Source organism: Suncus etruscus, chromosome 11, assembly GCF_024139225.1.
Source record: "Suncus etruscus isolate mSunEtr1 chromosome 11, mSunEtr1.pri.cur, whole genome shotgun sequence".
NCBI classification, from domain to species: domain Eukaryota; kingdom Metazoa; phylum Chordata; class Mammalia; order Eulipotyphla; family Soricidae; genus Suncus; species Suncus etruscus.
This window is the reverse complement of record NC_064858.1, coordinates 100078388-100096709: the sequence shown is the minus strand read 5'-3', so window position 1 is coordinate 100096709 and position 18322 is coordinate 100078388. Positions and strand designations below refer to the sequence as shown.

Below are 18322 nucleotides of genomic sequence, written 5' to 3'. Positions count from 1 at the left end.
GGGCAGAGAAGTCAAAGGTCCTTGAATGATCTGCTGAAAGACTGCCCTGCCTGCATTGAACTTCTCAGCCACCTTCGTCTTGTCATTGACGAGAGAAATCAACATCTTTGTTGCCCATCGTATTTTGGGTCTCCATGACCACTTGCGTTTTTCATTTATACCAAAGAAAAAAATTAAAACATCAAGAACTTAAAATGTTTTGCTTTTTAGGATATTAAAATTGTCCTCTTCACATTCCTTCACATTTTGCCTTTAATGACAAGTACAATAAAAGAACCTGCAAGCAAGATTTTAAAATGACATGTAACCTCACAACTCATTGTGATGTCTCTGATGTCTAAAGAAAAAAAATATCAATTCATAGAACACAGGCCTGTGTACATTTGGGGTTAAAAAGAGGATTTTAGTTAATGTACATGTATGAATATCAAATTGATCTACTGGAAACTCAGATCATTGTCAATTTCCCTTTTTCCCAATTCGTCTATCTATGAAGCATCTTATCTACTCTACCGTCAATCTAGCGCAGATATAAATGAAGAAAATAGGCTTCATTTCCCACAGTGTGATGCAAAGATGATTTTTCTCTGATTGCCAGTTTCATATTGCTTTGTATTTCAGGATGCTTCACTTGGTTGCTAAGACAACAGCATTGTCGCGATAGAAAACTGGGATGCAAGTCAAGGCACTGTAACTGCCTCAAAGGGTGTCAGAAATAGTGTGTTCAAGGCCATGTACACAATGATACCTGGAATGTCTGAATCAATAATGATCTACCTCTCTACTAGGAAAATAAAACCTCCTCAATTCCCTGCATTCTGAAATGAAGTAAATGTATGAGAACTCAAGAACACACCAGCCACTAATATGTGCCTTGCTCTAAACCCTGAGGAAATAATTGAGGGGAACATATCCTTAAATTCCAGTATGCCTTTATTCTAATAGAAGCAGGTCTCAGGAATAATAGAAGGTCAAAAGCAATAATGCCATCAGCTGTTCCTCCACCGAAAACTTATGACTCGTCTCTACCAAAGTTCAGCTCGCGTGATACACACATTAAGTCCAACTATTCAGTGAGATCTGGAATTTGACCTCAGGACCAGATAAAAATTCTGGCTCCACAATGAACTTGGAATCAAGGCACAGAAAGCTCAGCAGCAGCAGAGATCTGAGCTAGGCTGCTTCTCCAGGTAGGTTCAAGCACAGTGAACAATTGCAGAAATTTTCTTATTTTAATATTGGAGACACTGGGGCAAGGACAAAGAAAACAGAAAGGAAATGCTTGAAGTATTATTTTCTGACCTCAAAGAAATGAAGGCAGTATTTAACTCAGCCAAAAAGTATACTTCACATCACAACCATTTTACAGCAGAGAAATGGCATCCATTCAAAAATAACACACACAGACGACTAAACAGAGCACAGGTTCTTTAGAACCAAGACAGACCTGGTCAGAACCATTACTGGCTCTTAAAAATGTCTGGAGTGAAGGCCAGAGTGCTAGCACAGGAGTTAAGGTTCTTGCCTTGCATGTGGCCAACCCTGGTTCAATCCGCAGCACCAGCCACATAAGGGGTCTCCAAGCACAGAGCCAGAAATAGTCCTGAGAAACACCCCGCGGTGTATTCCCCCTTACAAAATTAAAAGAAAAATTAAGCAAATGATAAAAATTGGATAGGCAAAAAGTAGTGCTGGAGACAGGTTTCCCAATTTTTAAGGCTCCCTTATTGGAAAATCCCAAAAGGCTCTGGGGTGAGCGGTGGGACTTCTTTCTTCACGGAGGAGTCATAAGATAGTCTCTAGTACCGAAAGCTGCAGACCGACAGTGAGGTCAAGACTTGTGCAAAAATCCTGTCTCCAGGTCCAAGTTTAATCTAACAGATTTGAATCAATCCCAGAAGACCCCCCCTTTTAAAAAATAATCCAAAACTGGTATTCTAAGCATTAAAAAAGAAAATAGAAAAGAACACAGACCATTCTATTTAATCATTTTAAATAGCATAAATCAGGAGTGTTTGTATTCTACACTGTACAATTATATATTATTACTTTCCAAAGAAAATTAACTTCTTACAGGATTTGCTGAAATAGCTCACTGCAAACGGCTAAGAGCTTGACCCTGTGGCCATTGCTACACCAGGAATATTCTAGGAGGTTCTGAGCCTTCCACTCCACTCTGCCTGTTTCTGTTGACACTGGGGAGAGCCAGGACTCTGAGACTTGCTGATCCCCTTTTCTTCTCCTGTGTTGGGAAACAGCCTGTGCAGGATGATGTGGCCCTTTGGGGGGGCAGCTTCTGTGCTTTGCCTTCCACGGATCTGCTCCCCTTTAAGAGAACTTGCGCTTCTTCATGGCTTCCGCCTTGACTGCCAGACTCTTGGCACAAATGGTTAAGACCACAATGAGAACGCCCACCACAAATGTCACCAGTGGCCAGAGGAAGCAGTGCAGGAGGACGATCTCATCATGCGTGCGATGCAGGAGCACATCGTCTGGCCTGTGGAACAGTGGACAACAGGAAGAAAGGGGGCGTCAGTGGCATTGCCACGCCATTGGAAATGGAACTACCTAGAACCCAACTTGCTTTCTCACCCAAGAGAACACTCCTTGTTGGAAAGGAAGACCCCACCTTGACTTGACTCTGAGCTTCAAATCCAGTAGAAAGGGGTCTGGAGTATTGAATAGAGTCACTGGTGCAAGACTAAGGGGAACATTTAAATCCTTAAACTCTGCATATTGTATATAATATAATTTACGTGGTGTCAAATATAAGTGTAGTAACCTCCTAAGTGATCTCTCTCACCATCCTCAACTGCTAAAGACATTCTATCTTCTCATGAGCCCTTTGAACCCCTCAAGGTGACTTGTATCAAGTCTAAAACTTACTTTGGGGTTTATGATTCTCAACCAAATCCAAATTAAATCTCAGCACTTAGGTCTTAGGGATCTAAGATGAAGCTTACCCAAGTGGGGGTTAAGAGACGATATAATGGTTAGGGCATATTTGAACATATACAGACCCAGATCAATCCCTGGCACCAAGTGTTTCCAAACATGTCTCCAAATATGTCTCCAAACATAGTTGAGTGTGAAGCCCCTCAGCAATGCCAGGTTGGTCTGGTTGCACTATACATGCAGGCAATAAGTACCCTGTTGCACTATAGGGTGAGAAAGCATCACATCCTCAGGCCATGCATTTGAACAAATGGAACAGAATAATGAGGGTCAAGGAGGAGAGTGGCATAGATCTCTCAAGTACCATTTGGTCTCTCTCCACACCTCATACCATCCCCACAAAAGAATGACTGCATAAATCAAATGATTATAACTCATACATACACATACAATTCCGCCCCCCCCAAAAAACACAAAAACCCAACTTTAAAAATAACAAAAGCACCAACAAAAACCCCACCTTAAAATTAACATGACATCTATCCAAAAAAAAAATCTATGGCTTAGCCTTCAGGTTAACTCAGTTTCATCATGAAAATTATGTTTTACTAATTTTATTAATGCCTAAAATTATTAGATGGATTTAGCTAGTTGGACTACTAGTTGAATTTAATGTATTTTTCCAGGCTGGGTGTAGATGTAAGCTTAACCATCATTTTAAACTATGGGCCACCTTATTAATATATTTTATTTGTTTGTTTTTTGGATTGTTTTTTTTGTTTTTGTTTTTGTTTTTTTTTTTGTTTTTTTTTGGTTTTTGGGTCACACCCAGCAGTGCTCAGGGGTTACTCCTGGCTCTACACTCAGAAATCGCTCGTGGTAGGCTCGGGGACCATATGGGATGCCGGGATTCAAACCACCATCCTTCTGCATTCAAAGCAAATGCCTTATCCCCATGCTATCTCTCAGACTCCTTCTTAATATATTTTGCCAGGTCTTCATAATATATTTTTATATTACCAGTGCGTGGTTTTATTTGCAATGCCAGCACTGATCTCATTCACAGGAAGTAAAAGATATAGTCTAACAAACCATAATCTCTTCTCCTTGGCCATCAAAGAGAAATCCTGAGAATTTAGCTTCATAAAACTGGTTTGTGATACATACACAAAGGAATACTCTGCAACTCTAGGAATAAACAAAATCATAAAATTTGCAGCAGCATGAATTGAAGCAGAGAATATCATGCTGAGTAAAGTCAGTCATAAAGAAAAGATTTCTCTCATATGTGTGACCTACCAATGCAGAGTAAGGTAGCAATAAAGGGCCACAACCAACCTGATAGAAGGAATGATCCACACAACTGATCCACACAACTGGTGATAGGTGGGGGTAGGGGAAGAGTTGAAAGGGCAGGGGTTGGAGTTCTTGGGGAGGGAAGGAGGTACACTGGTGATGAGAGTGGTGTTAAAATTATATTTATAAACTTCTATCTTCAGCTTCCTATCTGACCAACCACCCACCAGCAGTGATCCCTGAGTGCAGATCAAGGAACAAACCCTGGTGTGGCCCCAAAACTAAAGGCAAAACAAAAAAAGGTTGAGGGAGACAATATTGCAGGTAAGGCACTTACACACTTGCACACAGCAAGGCACTTGCCCATGCACACAGCCAACTCATGTTTGATCCCTGGGACTCTGTGATTTCCCTCCCCCAAAAGCCTACCAGGAGAGGATCCCATCAGGGAAAAAAAACCTGATTACTGTTGGGTGTGGCCCAGAAATGGAAAACAAAAGATTATTTGGAGAAGAAGAGGAAAGTTGAAAATAAGGAACATTCTGGTGGAAGGTGTGAAGTCAGAATATGCGTGCTTAAAACCTTATCATTAACAGTACCGGAAATTACAATGCCTAAAATTAAAAACACTTTTAATGTTTATATTTTGAAAAATATTCTATTTACATATGTAAGAAAATGTGTTGTGTTATACACTAGTATAACAGTACTTCCTCTCAAATAAAAGAGGGTGGACAAAAATTATGTCAGAGAATTAGTCGAATCCAATTGCCAGCAGATATTTAAGAGGATGGGCCATGTATTTAATAGAAAATCATTCCTAAAGAATGTATTAACTTACAAATCACTTCTCAAAAACCACTATCAGGAGACATCCAACATTCTGCAGATTGGTTTTGAAATTACATAATCCTTCCACTTTGGTATATCTAATATTTTATATTAAACATCAAGTCAGATTTTAATGGCATTTTATATCATTTCAATTAACATTGGGGCATTATTCATTTCTATAAATACAATCACTGTAACAACTAAGTGAAAAATATTCCATCTTGTAGAAGTTAGTTCATTCCTTTTTCTGAATTCCTGTGGCAATAGTTTTCCAGACTAATATTACTTGGAACAGAAGACAGTACCTGGTTAGTAGCCAGGTTCAATTCCTGGCACAACATGGCCCTCGAAGCATTGCTGGGTACAGCTCTAGAGGTCCCTAGCTCTGTTGGCTGTGTATCCCTGGCACATTCCAGGCCTTTACATGGAACTGCAAGCCTGGGTGGCAGAGAACAGCTAGGAGGGTTCCCTGGCCTCTTACCTATTGCTTGGAAGGTTCAAATAGAAAACAAAACCCAACAAGACTTAGCCTATCACATCTGTGCATTATTCATGTACATATTCTTATTGGAACTACCTGTTATCCCACTTATCAATATTGTTCAATAACCATGTATAAGTACTTGAGCATATTCACATACATATTCTTGTTGGAACTACCTGGTACCCCACTTGTCGATATTATTCAATAATCACTGCTAGTGGGCAAGGGGAGAATACTTTGCAGTCTTATTGTCCATGCAACATTTTAAGTTTTCAACCTCTGTACAAAAGTAGAGAGAACAGGCCAAGGTCTAAAGTACTCCAGGAATAATAGATTTGCAACCACATTTTTCAGTCTTTAAATCCCAGGCGCCAGCTATGAGCACTGACCTCTGCCAAGCATCTCAAACAAAGTCTGCAAAAGGAAGTACCTGCTCTTTCAAGTAGCCCAATCCTTCCTTTATTTCTCTATCCTCCTCTTTTCTTTCTTTCATTCCTTTGCTTCTCTCCCTCTCTCCTTTCTTTGGTTTCCCCTTTTGTTTTCCCTTTTTCTTTTTTTTTTTTCTTTTGGTTTTTGGGCCACACCCGGCGATGTTCAGGGGTTACTCCTGGCTGTCTGCTCAGAAATAGCTCCTGGCAGGCACGGGGGACCATATGGGACACCGGGATTTGAACCAACCACCTTAGGTCCTGGATCGGCTGCTTGCAAGGCAAACACCGCTGTGCTATCTCTCCGGGTCCTGTTTTCCCTTTTTCTTTTCTTCTTTCTTGAACTATAGTACTCCCCAGAATCTGTGGTGCCTAAGATGAGTTCAAGTTTGCACCCAAAGGGTGAGGGTGGACAGTAAGGTGAATGTACTTAAAATCACAATACTCAATGTGAATTTATGGTTAAAAGAGTATAAAAAGGGCATTGCAGGTCAGAGCGATAGCACAGCAGTAAGTCGTTTGCCTTGCATGCAGCCAATACAGAACAAAACTTGGTCCCCCAGCCTGCCAGGAGCAACTTCTGAGTACAGAGTCAGGAGTAACCCTTGAATGCTGCTGGGTGTGACTCAACTCTTCCAAAAAAGAGTATTGTGGGGAGGAGAGGTAAGAGTCACAGGGGGAAAATATTTGGATCTTAACACAGACTTTTCAGAAGTAAGAAAACTCAAAACAATGTATCTTGAGGCCAATTTTCTAGTGAAAAGCTGTGGTGATCGTCTCCTTTTGTATTACTGTTCTGGGAGCTGTTGTTGATGTGGAATCTATCTGAGAATGACATCGTACAGTTGAACCTGATGCAGGCAGTCAGAACCATTATCCATATTTTCTGAGACACAGCTTGAAGAACATTTACTAAGGAAGGATGTCAGTATAAAGAAGGTAGGTGGGAAAATAATAACAGAAAATTGCTGAAGCCAGTTATTTTTTATTTAGAACCCTGTTGGCTTTCCATCTCCCATTATATCTCAGGGAGTGAATTTTTATTTTGATATTTCAAATAACAAAACCACTTTGCTCATTGGGAGTTGGCCATGTTGAATTTATAATAGCTTCAAAAGCCTTCTTTGAGGTGGAAATGTTATATAACAATCGTTCACATTTCTTTAAAAATAACCACTGCTTGTTTTATTCACAAAGTTCTAAGCTGCTCCACAATTTCCCTCAATAGGAACCAAGGAAAACAGAATCGGCCTCTTCTGCATAAGGAATTTTTTGTGGCTGGAAATAACTGAGAAGAAACAGGTATAGGTGAAATTTGCTGCCTTCCTTCCCAATTGCTTAAAACTGCAGGGAACAGACTTGCAAAGATGTCTGCCTCCTTCATGCATCTTACAGAAAATAGAGAAGTTAAATTATTACAGACAACTCTGGATATGTATCAATTCACAGACTCACTGGAGGTGTCAGACAAACTTCACTAACTACTAAAAACTGTTTTGAAAACATTTTAAGGAAGTACCTGCTTGCTATCTCGCACTTTCAAGTAGCTTCCTCTGCTGGCTGATATCTCCAGGACCTTTGGGGAATGGAAGAAGAATACTCCCCCTTCCACCTAGGTCAAGGCAGTCTCATTGCTCAATCTCCACCACATCAACAGTTCCAGTCCCACATCTCCTGAATCTTCTACGAAAGCTCTATTCATCACTTAGCACCAAGTATATTCTGAGAGAATGACTTTAGTATCATTCTGTTGAGAGTGCTTAATGAGTCCAAATAAAAAGGATGCCAATTTATCAGAAGCACCAGAAAGCATACAAGATAAATGAAAAAAGTACATTAGAAACAAAAGAAATGAAAGGTATGGTTTGTCATTTACAGCTTGTGGGAATGCCAACTAATTCAACCTTTTTGGAAAAACAATATGGAGATTCCTCAAAAAAAAAAAAAAAACCCTAGCAACTGAGCATCCATATGATCCAGCAATATTACTTCTAGGGATATAACCTAACACGTAGGGATATAACAACATAGGGATATAACAAAAATAGAGTATAGGAAAAGCCCTCTGCACTCCAATGTTCGCTGCAGCACTATTTACAATAGTTGGAACATGGAAACAACCCGTGTGACTAAGAACAGATGAGTGGATGAAGAACCTGTGGTATATCTACATAATGGAATACTATGTAGCTGTGAGGAAAAATGAAATCAACAAATCTATTTATAGGTGGATGAATGTGTAGAGTATTATTCTGAGTGGAATGAGTCAGAACGACAAAGATAGGCAGAGAATAATTTCACTCATTTGTGGGATATTAGGGGAAAAAAGACAGTATGGATATAATATCCAGAGACAATAGAGATGAGAGCCAGGAAGATGAGTCCATGGTAAGCAGCTTACTATGAAGAGTGGAGCAGTTCAGTTAGGGTAGAGAAGGGACCATTATAAAAATAAGTGTTGGAATTGATTACTCTAGACAAGAATGGGGTGCCAAATGAAAATAATGTGATGTGCATGGTACAACTTCAGTAACAACATTGCAAACCACAGTGTCTAAAAGGGAAAAAATGGTGGTGGTGGTGGTGGTGGTGGGAAAATGCCTGCCCCAGAGGCAGGCAGTGGGGAGGGTAGAAGGAAAACTGAAGACATTGGCGATGGGAAAAGTTCATGCTGGAAGGGTGGTGTACATTGTAAAACTCTAACTCAATCATGAATAACTTTGTGACATGTTTAAATAAAAGGAAAGAAAGACGAAAGAAGGAAGGAAGGAAGGAAGGAAGGAAGGAAGGAAGGAAGGAAGGAAGGAAGGAAGGAAGGAAGGAAGGAAGGAAGGAAGGAAGGAAGGAAGGAAGGAAGGAAGGAAGGAAGGAAGGAAGGAAGGAAGGTTTGTGATAATAAAAACTCAGCAGAAGGTCGAGCAGCAGAACAACAGCAGCTGTGGAAAAGATCAAAGTGCTCCAGAACATTAAAAAAAAAGTATGAAAACAAACTTGGGTCTTGGAATTTGGAACAGTCAAGACATGTTTCTGGACTAGATTTAACTCCCCAATTCCTCTAGTTATTTCTTTAAGCGAGCTTACCATATTGTATATTCGTTGTATATTACATACTATTTTATAATAAATTACTTAAAAATTATCATTGCAAAATGTGTTTGTGGTATCAGGGATCAAACTAAGGGCCTTGAGCAAGCAAGGCATGAGCTCTACCAGTAAGCCATGACTAGTAAACCATTACTAATTCTTATCTCTGTTTTTCCATGTATTTATCATTTCACAATATGCCATCCTAAGAACTAAAAGTCCTTTCTCTTTGTACTGTATCTTTTCTTGCTCTGATGCTATATAAATTCAAATTTAATTGCTTAATTCAAATTTAATCATTGAGTTCATCATCACTGATGCTCCCTTGCATATGCACCATGTATGAGTTAAAAAACTGATTCTCTCTTGTCAATCTGCTTTTTCTGGACCAGAGTGATTGCACAGTGATAGGGCATTTGCCTTGCACACAGCCAACCCAGGACAGGCCTGGGTTCTATCCTCAGCATCCTATATGGTTCCCGCAATTTCAGAGTGCAGAGACAGTAGAAACCTTGACCACTGACGGTTGTGGCCCCCCAAAAAAACAAACAAACAAACAAAATAATCTGCTTTTTCTTAGTCCAGTGTGTAGAGAACCTAAGGAAAGGGACTCTAGAGAGAGGGCAATTGTTTCTCCAGACCTCCAAGAAAATTACTCTGCATCAACTCCTGATAGAGTTTAAGAATTTTCTGAGATTATTTCTTTCGATCCCTGTAATAGAAATCTGTCTCATTCAAACTGAGACTTGAATGTCTTTAACTTTCTCCTGCCTCCGTTTCTTCTAAATCTGTTATGCAGCTCTTAGTGTAGCAAGAAAATATTTGCAAATATTTGTGATTTGGGTTTAGAATTTAATTTTCAAATTCTGTATAGTACAGGATTAAAGATCAACTTGTCTTTACATTAATTTTTTGTTTTGGTTAGAGCTGTACAACGCGGTGTTCAGGATTTACTCCTATTATGCACTCAAGAATCTCTCCTGGTGGATTCCAGGTAGCATGGGGAGTGACAGAGATTGAACCCAGATTGCTCTGGAATCAAACCCGTTGACTCCCAATAAGTCACTCCTCTAGAACTTGGCAAACTTTACAAATGGTATGATGGAACCTGAAAATCAGATGGCAAAACTAGGAAGGATAATGACTGCAAAATAAACTACCCAAAGACTTCAAAAAGTCAACAACAAAGTATTTCTTTTCATATGAATATAAAAACCAATGGAAGAAAATTCAAACCCTGAAGAGAAAAAGAAAACCTAAATGAAGAATTATTACTGTGGATTTCCTTAAAATTTGATTCCTAGGAATTGGTTCTTCGCCAAGTATAAAGTGATAAAAGCAAGAATTAAGGTATACAAAAATACAATTCAAAAATCCCTTCCTCACACCTATATTCATTGCAGTGCTATTTACAATAGCCAGACTCTGGAAACAACCAAGATGCCCTTCAGCAGATGAATATCTTAAGAAACTGTGGTACATATACACAATGGAATATCATGCAGCCATCAGGAGCGATGAAGTCATGAAATTTTCCTATACGTGGATGGACATGGAATCTATTATGCTGAGTGAAACAGGTCAGAGGGAGAGAGATAGTCACAGAATAGTATCACTCATCTATGGGTTTTAAGAAAAATTAAGGACAGTATTGTAATAATGCCCAGAGACAATAGAGATGAGGACCAGAAGGACCAGCTCACAATATGAAGCTCACCACAAAGAGTGGTGCATGGAGTTAGGGAAATAACTACACTAACAACTATCATGGCAATCTTAATGAGTGAGAGAAGTAGAATCCGCCTTTCTCAAATGCAGGCAGGGGTTGTGGGAGGAAGAGAAAGATGGGGGGTATTGGTGGTGGGAATGTTGCACTGGAAAAGAGGAGGTGTTCTGTTTATGACTGAAACCCAACTACAATCATGCTTGTATCATGGTGCTTAAATAAAAATTTTATGTAAAAAAAAAGAATTAGGGGTTGCTTTCAATGTGACACTAAAATGTAATTACCTTCTGAAAAAATTACCTTTTGCTTAAATTTTGGGTTTTTTTGGGGGGAGCATATATGGCAGTGCTCAGGATTTACTACTCCTAGCTCTGTGCTCAGAGAACAGTGTGTGTTGACAAGGTTAAGGTAAGTCTCTACCTACTCTCCTGTCTCTCTGGCATAATTTTCATTTCATAGCTGAAGAGACAGAGTAAAAGAAAGTTGAGTTTTCCCCCAAATATCTTCAAATAGCATTTTAAGACACAATGATTTTGTGTTTTTATGATTTGAGACACATGATCTGAAATAGTATTGTACCTGCATGACATTTAAACTATCCTCTGATTCCCATCTGACATTTGCTGAAATGCATATTCTTGGGCTTAAAGTCCTGATTTACTAGCTCTGAGTCTGATGATGTGGGTCCAGATAACATATATGTGTGAAACTCTTGCTTGATTTTAATCATAATAACATTTAAAAAGTTTATTTGAAGATAGATATTACTCCACTAATATATGTGTGTGTGTATTTTTGGTTTTAGGGCCACACACGGTGGTGCTCAGGGATTACTCCTAGCTTTGCACTCAGAAATCATTCCTGGCAGGTTCCAGGGACCATATGGGATTCCGGGGTCCGTCCCAGGATCAGCAATGGGCAGGGCAAATGGCCTATCACTCTGCTATCACTTTGGCCCCAAATTTATTATATTTTTTAATATCATACACAACACATGGGCAGAGTTTTAAAGTACAGGAAGTAAGCGGCCTTGCATGTGGCTATGTTAGATGCAATGCCGGTTCAAATCTCCAGCACCACAAATGGTTCCCTGAGCCAGGAGGAACTCCTGAGAACTCCTGAGTGTGCCACAAAACAGAAGAAAACAAAACAAGAAAAACACACTGTGTGGGGGCAAGAGAAATAGTACATTCTATATGGTCCCTACATATTGCCAGGAGAGATCCCCGAGCACCATGGCCCCAAAGCCAAACCAATGAAACCCGAAACAAGACCAAAAGAAAAGCACTGCATAAGTTCCTACGAACTTTTAAAAAAGCTTTTTCTTTATTCTTTTTGTAAATGAAACTTGTTGAGCTGTCTATTTTGGAAACTGATAGATTAAATGTTTTTCTTACTTTTTAGGCCTCCCCAGTCATGCTGGGGGCGGCCCTCTACTCCACGATATCCCAGCAGGCATATCGTGTAGCTCTACAGGCCTATGATTTCAGTTTTTCGATCCTTTATATGCAAAGATGTATTTGGGACCAAAGGGTTACACATATACACAAGGGTACTGTGATGGAAACCAAAGCCTCATGCACACCAGATGCATTGCAGGACTTCGAACTTTTGCCCTGTTACATTAATTGATTTTTATGTTCAGGTTATTTTTGTGGCTTCCACAGTTTCTGGTGCAAAATGCCTGGAGCAGAAAGGGGCCAGGGCAAAGCCAGAAGGAGGGATGGGGTGCTAAGAATGAAGGGCAGAGGCTAGAAACTCAGAACTCAGTGCCAGCTTTGTTTTAGAGGCAGCATGCTATTCCAATGAGCACACAGTTCACTTCTCCAATTGGTTAATGGCAGATCTGGGTATACCAGTTTTTAAAAATTAGTGCCCATAACCTGAAGGATGAAAAATCTATTTCCTTTGACTTTGTCTCATTAAATTCCTTCCAACTCATAGTACCTACTGTGTTGGCTAACAGGGCTAGAAAATAAGTTGCTTTTTTTTTTTCAAATATGGAATCAACAGTTTCTTAAACTTACTTTAACCAGTTCATGGGAAAATTTTGAACTGCATTGTCTTCTAGAATAGCATGATGGTAATAGTATCAGTCACAAGCCAAGATAGGAAATAGAAATCTTTCAAGGTTTCTCATCCCAAACTCTTGCTTTATCTAAGTAGAGTAATTTAAGCTGCTAAAAGTTAAAATGTGACCTTACTAGAATCAAGGGATCAAAACTTTAGCAATCTAAATCCAGGGGGGCAAAGGGTGGTGGTATAGGATGCCCTCTGGGTCCATTGCTAGAGGGAGGTTGACACTGGTAGTGGGAAGGGTCCTGACTCATTGTATATCTGAAACTCAACTATGAAGGACTCTATAGATTACAATGGTTTCCATAAAATAAAACTAAGAAATTAAATTAAATTAAAAATAAAATAAAATGTGGCTTGATTCTAGCAAGACAGTTAAGACTTGGTTGTGTGTGCTGACCAGCTCTTTTATACTTTGCCTTATTTTCTTCACATAAGTTCATTTATCTTGCTAAATTTTATAAATCTTTTGTTTGCTTTGGTTTGGGGGCCATACCCAGCAGTGTGAAGGCTACTTGTAGCTCAGTGGTCAGAGATCACTTCTGGCAGTGATGCCATAGATGGTGATGGGGCTGGAACCTGGGTTGCCCATGTGCAAGGCAAGTGCCCTACCTGCTGTATGATTTACCACTCTGGCTCCCCTATTCATATTTCTATAAGAAGTAAGATACTACACGTTCAAAGTTATTTATACTTAAATGTCTTGATGAGTACTTATATGAGTCTGCAAATGTTTATCACGATCACAAGCATAAAGTGATTTTCAAGCACATCAATCCTGTAGACTGGGTTTTTGAAACAAAAGCAAAACCAAAGGAGAGGACAGATAAAATCATGGCACCCTTAAATATTTTGAATTGGTGCTATCTATTCCTGCTCTAAATCCTATTTATTATTTATAGTATAGCCTACTTTTAAAAGGAATCTGAGATATATAGCAATAAAAAAACGCTCAGGTACAATATTTTTTTTTACTGATAATGAAGAGCAAAACTCAAATGGGGGAAGGGGAAGAAGAAGAAAAATTCTGGGCTAAAAAACGTGCCAGCCCTCAGCAGAAGTGGACATTTTCTCTGAGCATCCAGCACCTAAGGAGAAAGAAGAATGGAGTTGTGTTACCCAACTACCATTACATGAAGAAGAAGAAGAAGAAGAAGAAGAAGAAGAAGAAGAAGAAGAAGAAGAAGAAGAAGAAGAAGAAGAAGAGGAGGAGGAGGAGGAGGAGGAGGAGGAGGAGGAGGAGGAGGAGGAGCATGCCAATTGCCAGATTTTTCCTAGGACTAACTCCTTATACATTAGATTGTGTATGCATATTGATATTGCAATGGTCTAACTAATCCAGAGGTGGAATAATTGAAATAGAGCTATTTATATTTTTAACTAAAAGCAAACATTAATAGCACTGCGGCAGAGCATTTGCCTTGCATGCTGCTGACCGGGGACAGACCCAGGTTCAATCCTCAGCATTCCATATGGTCCCCAGTACCTGCCAGGAATGATTTCTGAGCACAGAGGCAGAAGTAACCCCTGAGCACCGCTAGGTGTGGCCAAACAAACAAACAAAAAACAAAAATAAAGAAAAGCATTTATTTAACATTTATTTTCAAAGACTCTGAGAGGCAAACTAAAGGCACAAACAGATTAAAAAGAGAAAAGAAAGATTGTGCCAGAGGCCCTGCCTACATTACAATGAGCAGATGGCCCCGACAGCATAGTCCTGCAATGATATAGAATCCAAAGTCCATATGCTTCCTTCAGGTTTTAATCCAAGGTCCAGATGCCTCCCACAACTTTTAGCCTGAGTTTGGTGCTTCCCTCCCTGAAATGAGAACTCTGAACTGGGCACTGCCCACAGCAGACCAGTCTTCCAAAGCTTGCTGCAGTCGTGTGTGACCCTTAGTTTTTTCCACTAGTTCAACAGAGATCTTCAGTTGACATATGGGCCTCCTGCTATAAAGTCATGCTATGATTATATGTGTTTGAACTGTCAGTGAAACCTCTCCACTTTTATGGATCACACTTAGTGATGTTCAGGGGTTACTCCGGGCTCTGTTCAGAGAACCAGCTGACGTATTGGGAATTTGAATCAGGATTGCTCACATGGAAGGCAAATGTCTTACATCCTGGACTATCTAGCTTTTACAATGATACTCTTCTATAAAGTGGCTTGGGGGACCTTGCTGACTAACACTGGTGTCATTTGAGTTTTTACCAGACTAATTCCAAAGCCTTCAGAGATACTATTAAACCAGGCTGAAATTTTCCTGTTTGCCAGGTGATAGGACTTCATTGCTTTTGAAATACCAACTTTTACATTTTCACTTAACAGTAACTGAAGAGAAAATTGTTTCAGACTGACATCACTGGGGAGCATTCTTCACTAGTGTTGAAAGGAGAGTCTTCTACTAGGTGAGATTTATGACCTGGAAATAAAAAAGTGCTATCTTATGACAAAACTCAAGGAATCCAATATAAAGCTCATTCCCAAATAAATCTGCCATTTGATAGACATTCCAAGTTTTGTTTTTAATGAAAGTCTCAAACATACAAAATCCAAGTGACATACACAGCTGAGGTGACTTTCATAAAAGATTTTAAGGCAGGAATCACTGATTTGAACCAGAGAGATAACAGTACAGTAGAGTGATACTACAGCACTTAACTTGCCGGAGGCCGACCCCAGGTTCAATTCCCAGCATTTTGAACATCACCAGAATGAGTATAAACAGGAATAAGTCCAAACATTATTCATTGTGTCTTAAAACCAAAAGCAAACAACAATAACAACAACAACAAAATGCTGATAATTGATATCCAACCTGGAAAAGTTGAATGTGGGCATCATAACCTGCTTTTATGTTTAACAAGATTTGGGACTTTCTAGCCTATCAAATTTCAAAGACATTTTACATTAAAATTCATCCATGAAGATATTTCCTCAAATCTATGTAAGAATAATGAAAAAAAACTTCAAAAAACTTTTTTTTTCTTTTTCTTTTTTGGTTTTTGGGCCACACCCAGCGGTGCTCAGGGGCTACTCCTGGCTGTCTGTTCAGAAATAGCTCCTGGCAGGCACGGGGGACCATATGGGACACCGGGATTCGAGCCAACCACCTTTGGTCCTGGATCGGCTGCTTGCAAGGCAAACACTGCTGTGCTATCTCTCCGGGCCCTAAAAAACTTTTTCTAATTAAGGTGTTGATGACTGATAAAAGTTGGTTTTCGGTTTAATCGAGTGTGTAAAATTTAAGGTAAAAATTGATGGCTTTATATTATCTGATAAAATCATAAAATTTGCCAAAAGCGTGTTTGTATTCTTTTATGACCACAGAAAAACACCAAAATAGTTCAGCCAGAAGTCAAATCAACTCACATAATAAATTAGAGTAAGAATTTATTCAGGGGCCAAACAGAGTACAGAGACTAAACACAAAGATTTTTTTTCTCTCCCCCCCCCACCCCGACACAAAGATCTTTTGCAGTATTTTAAGGTCATTTGCTTTCTCACAAGCCCAGTTTTGTCCACTGGGTTTAGATCATAAAAAGATCTTTGGAACATATTATATGAAGATCGCAGCTTTGTTCCACAGATGGTTTCAAGTATGGGAAGATTGTATGGAATGTTTTCTCCAACTTAATGAACTGAAAATAGAAGAATTTGACTGGTATAAGAGCTGGTCAAAGGAATAAATGTGCATGCAGGAAGTCCAGGTTTAACCTCTAGTATTGCATGCACCCCCTAAGCACTATCAGGGTGGCCTCAGAGCACTGTGCTGGGAGTAGCCCCCTGAACACTTGCAGGTTTTCTCCCCAAAACAGAAAGGGAAAAAAGAGCTGCTCCTCAAGCTTGCTTATTCTTCATGGAGGGAATAACATCAATTCCACACCTGATGTTTCTGGACTTCAGCAGAATATATAGCTCTGGCTGAACAGTTAGCACCTGGCAGCTGTGTTACTTTGGAGTAATTAGAAGTGGAATTAATTATAAAGGAATGATTACACAGTATAAATCCACTCTGATGTTAAAACCCAAGTTGCTTTGCAACTAGATTTCAGATCATAAGCAGGAGTTAAATATATCAAGATTTGAAAATGAACTTTCAGGGCCTAAGGACAGCCCAGCAGGAGAGTGTTTGACTGACTGGGAAGGCAGAAGACCTTGTGCTCGATTTCCTGCACCACCTCACAGACAAAGTGCTATACCAAATGCCATCTGTGATCCCTGGAGCCACAACAGATGACACCACAACTGTCATGTGCAACCTTCAGTCACGGTAACAACAGAGGAAAGGAATGAAAAAATAAATGGAAGTAATGAATATTAGTAACTATCCTACAAGGTGATCCTGAGCAGTACATGAGATACTGTACCATACACAAGGTGGTTAGACAGAGAGGTGAATGAAACCCAAGATAAGGAACATATTCTGAACAATCCTCTCTTTATGAAAAGTATCTCTGAATTCTCAGTAAAGCAAAATAAAGGATGTGTTAAAAGTCAAAGATGTGGCTCAGTGGTAAGGTGCATGCTTTGTATACAAGAGACCTGGATTCAATCCTTAGTACCAGAGGGGGAAAAAGTCATTGATAAAAACTGCAAACCAGGAATATATAAGATGTGATTTGAAAGAAAGAAAGAAAGAAAGAAAGAAAGAAAGAAAGAAAGAAAGAAAGAAAGAAAGGAAGGAAGGAAGGAAGGAAGGAAGGAAGGAAGGAAGGAAGGAAGGAAGGAAGGAGGAAGGAAGGAAGGAAGGAAGGAAGGAAGGAAGGGAAGGAAGGAAGGAAGAAGGAAGGAAGGAAGAAGGAAGGAAGGAAGGAAGGAAGGAAGGAAGGAAGGAAGGAAGGAAGGAAGGAAGGAAGGAAGGAAGGAAGGAAGGAAGGAAGGAAGGAAGGAAGGAAGGAAGGAAGGAAGGAAGGAAGGAAGGAAGGAAGGAAGGAAGGAAGGAAGGAAGGAAGGAAGAAAGAAACATTCGCACATTAAGGTTTTGTTAGGAGGGTAGGGAAATAGTACAAATGTTTTGCATGCAAAAGTAATAAAAAATTAAAAAATGTTTTCCTTGTGAGCCCAAGATTCGAACTTTGGTATTTCCTGGTTTTCCAGCATCCCAGGAGTGACCAACTCCTACAAAAAGGAAGATTTTATTAACTATAGGTACTTTTATTTTTTCACTTAAAAATAGGGAACGATCCCCATATGCACCAGTAATACCTTGTGTCGGTCTTCCTTTTTGCATAGGCATATTAAAATGGGGAAAGAATACATATGCAAACAAGTTCTTATCTAATAGAGATGGGAGCACAACATTTTAAACTGCAGTGGGACCTTACACCCTGAACTCCTGGCATAGTGACTTGGATTAGATTTGAGCTAATTAGACATTGACCATTCACCCCTGAACTGTGGACACCATCTGAGGAAACAAACATGGTTTCCTACACCATCACTAGGAATAAGAACTCTTTTTGTGTGTGTGTGTGTGTGTGTGTGTGTGTGTGTGT

General features: G+C 39.6%; 1 protein-coding gene across 2 annotated transcripts in view; it reads right to left on the bottom strand.

Annotated features, from left to right (window-relative positions):
- Positions 1 to 1964: 1964 nt before the first annotated feature.
- The window catches only part of KCNMB4 (potassium calcium-activated channel subfamily M regulatory beta subunit 4), an 86956-nt gene continuing 70598 nt past the window's right edge, over positions 1965 to 18322 (bottom strand). For both annotated transcript variants that reach the window (XM_049782774.1, XM_049782776.1), the window contains one exon: positions 1965 to 2497. In XM_049782774.1, the coding sequence (XP_049638731.1) occupies positions 2329 to 2497 (169 nt within the window). In that variant the 3' untranslated portion in view covers positions 1965 to 2328. The remainder of the gene's footprint in view (positions 2498 to 18322) is intronic.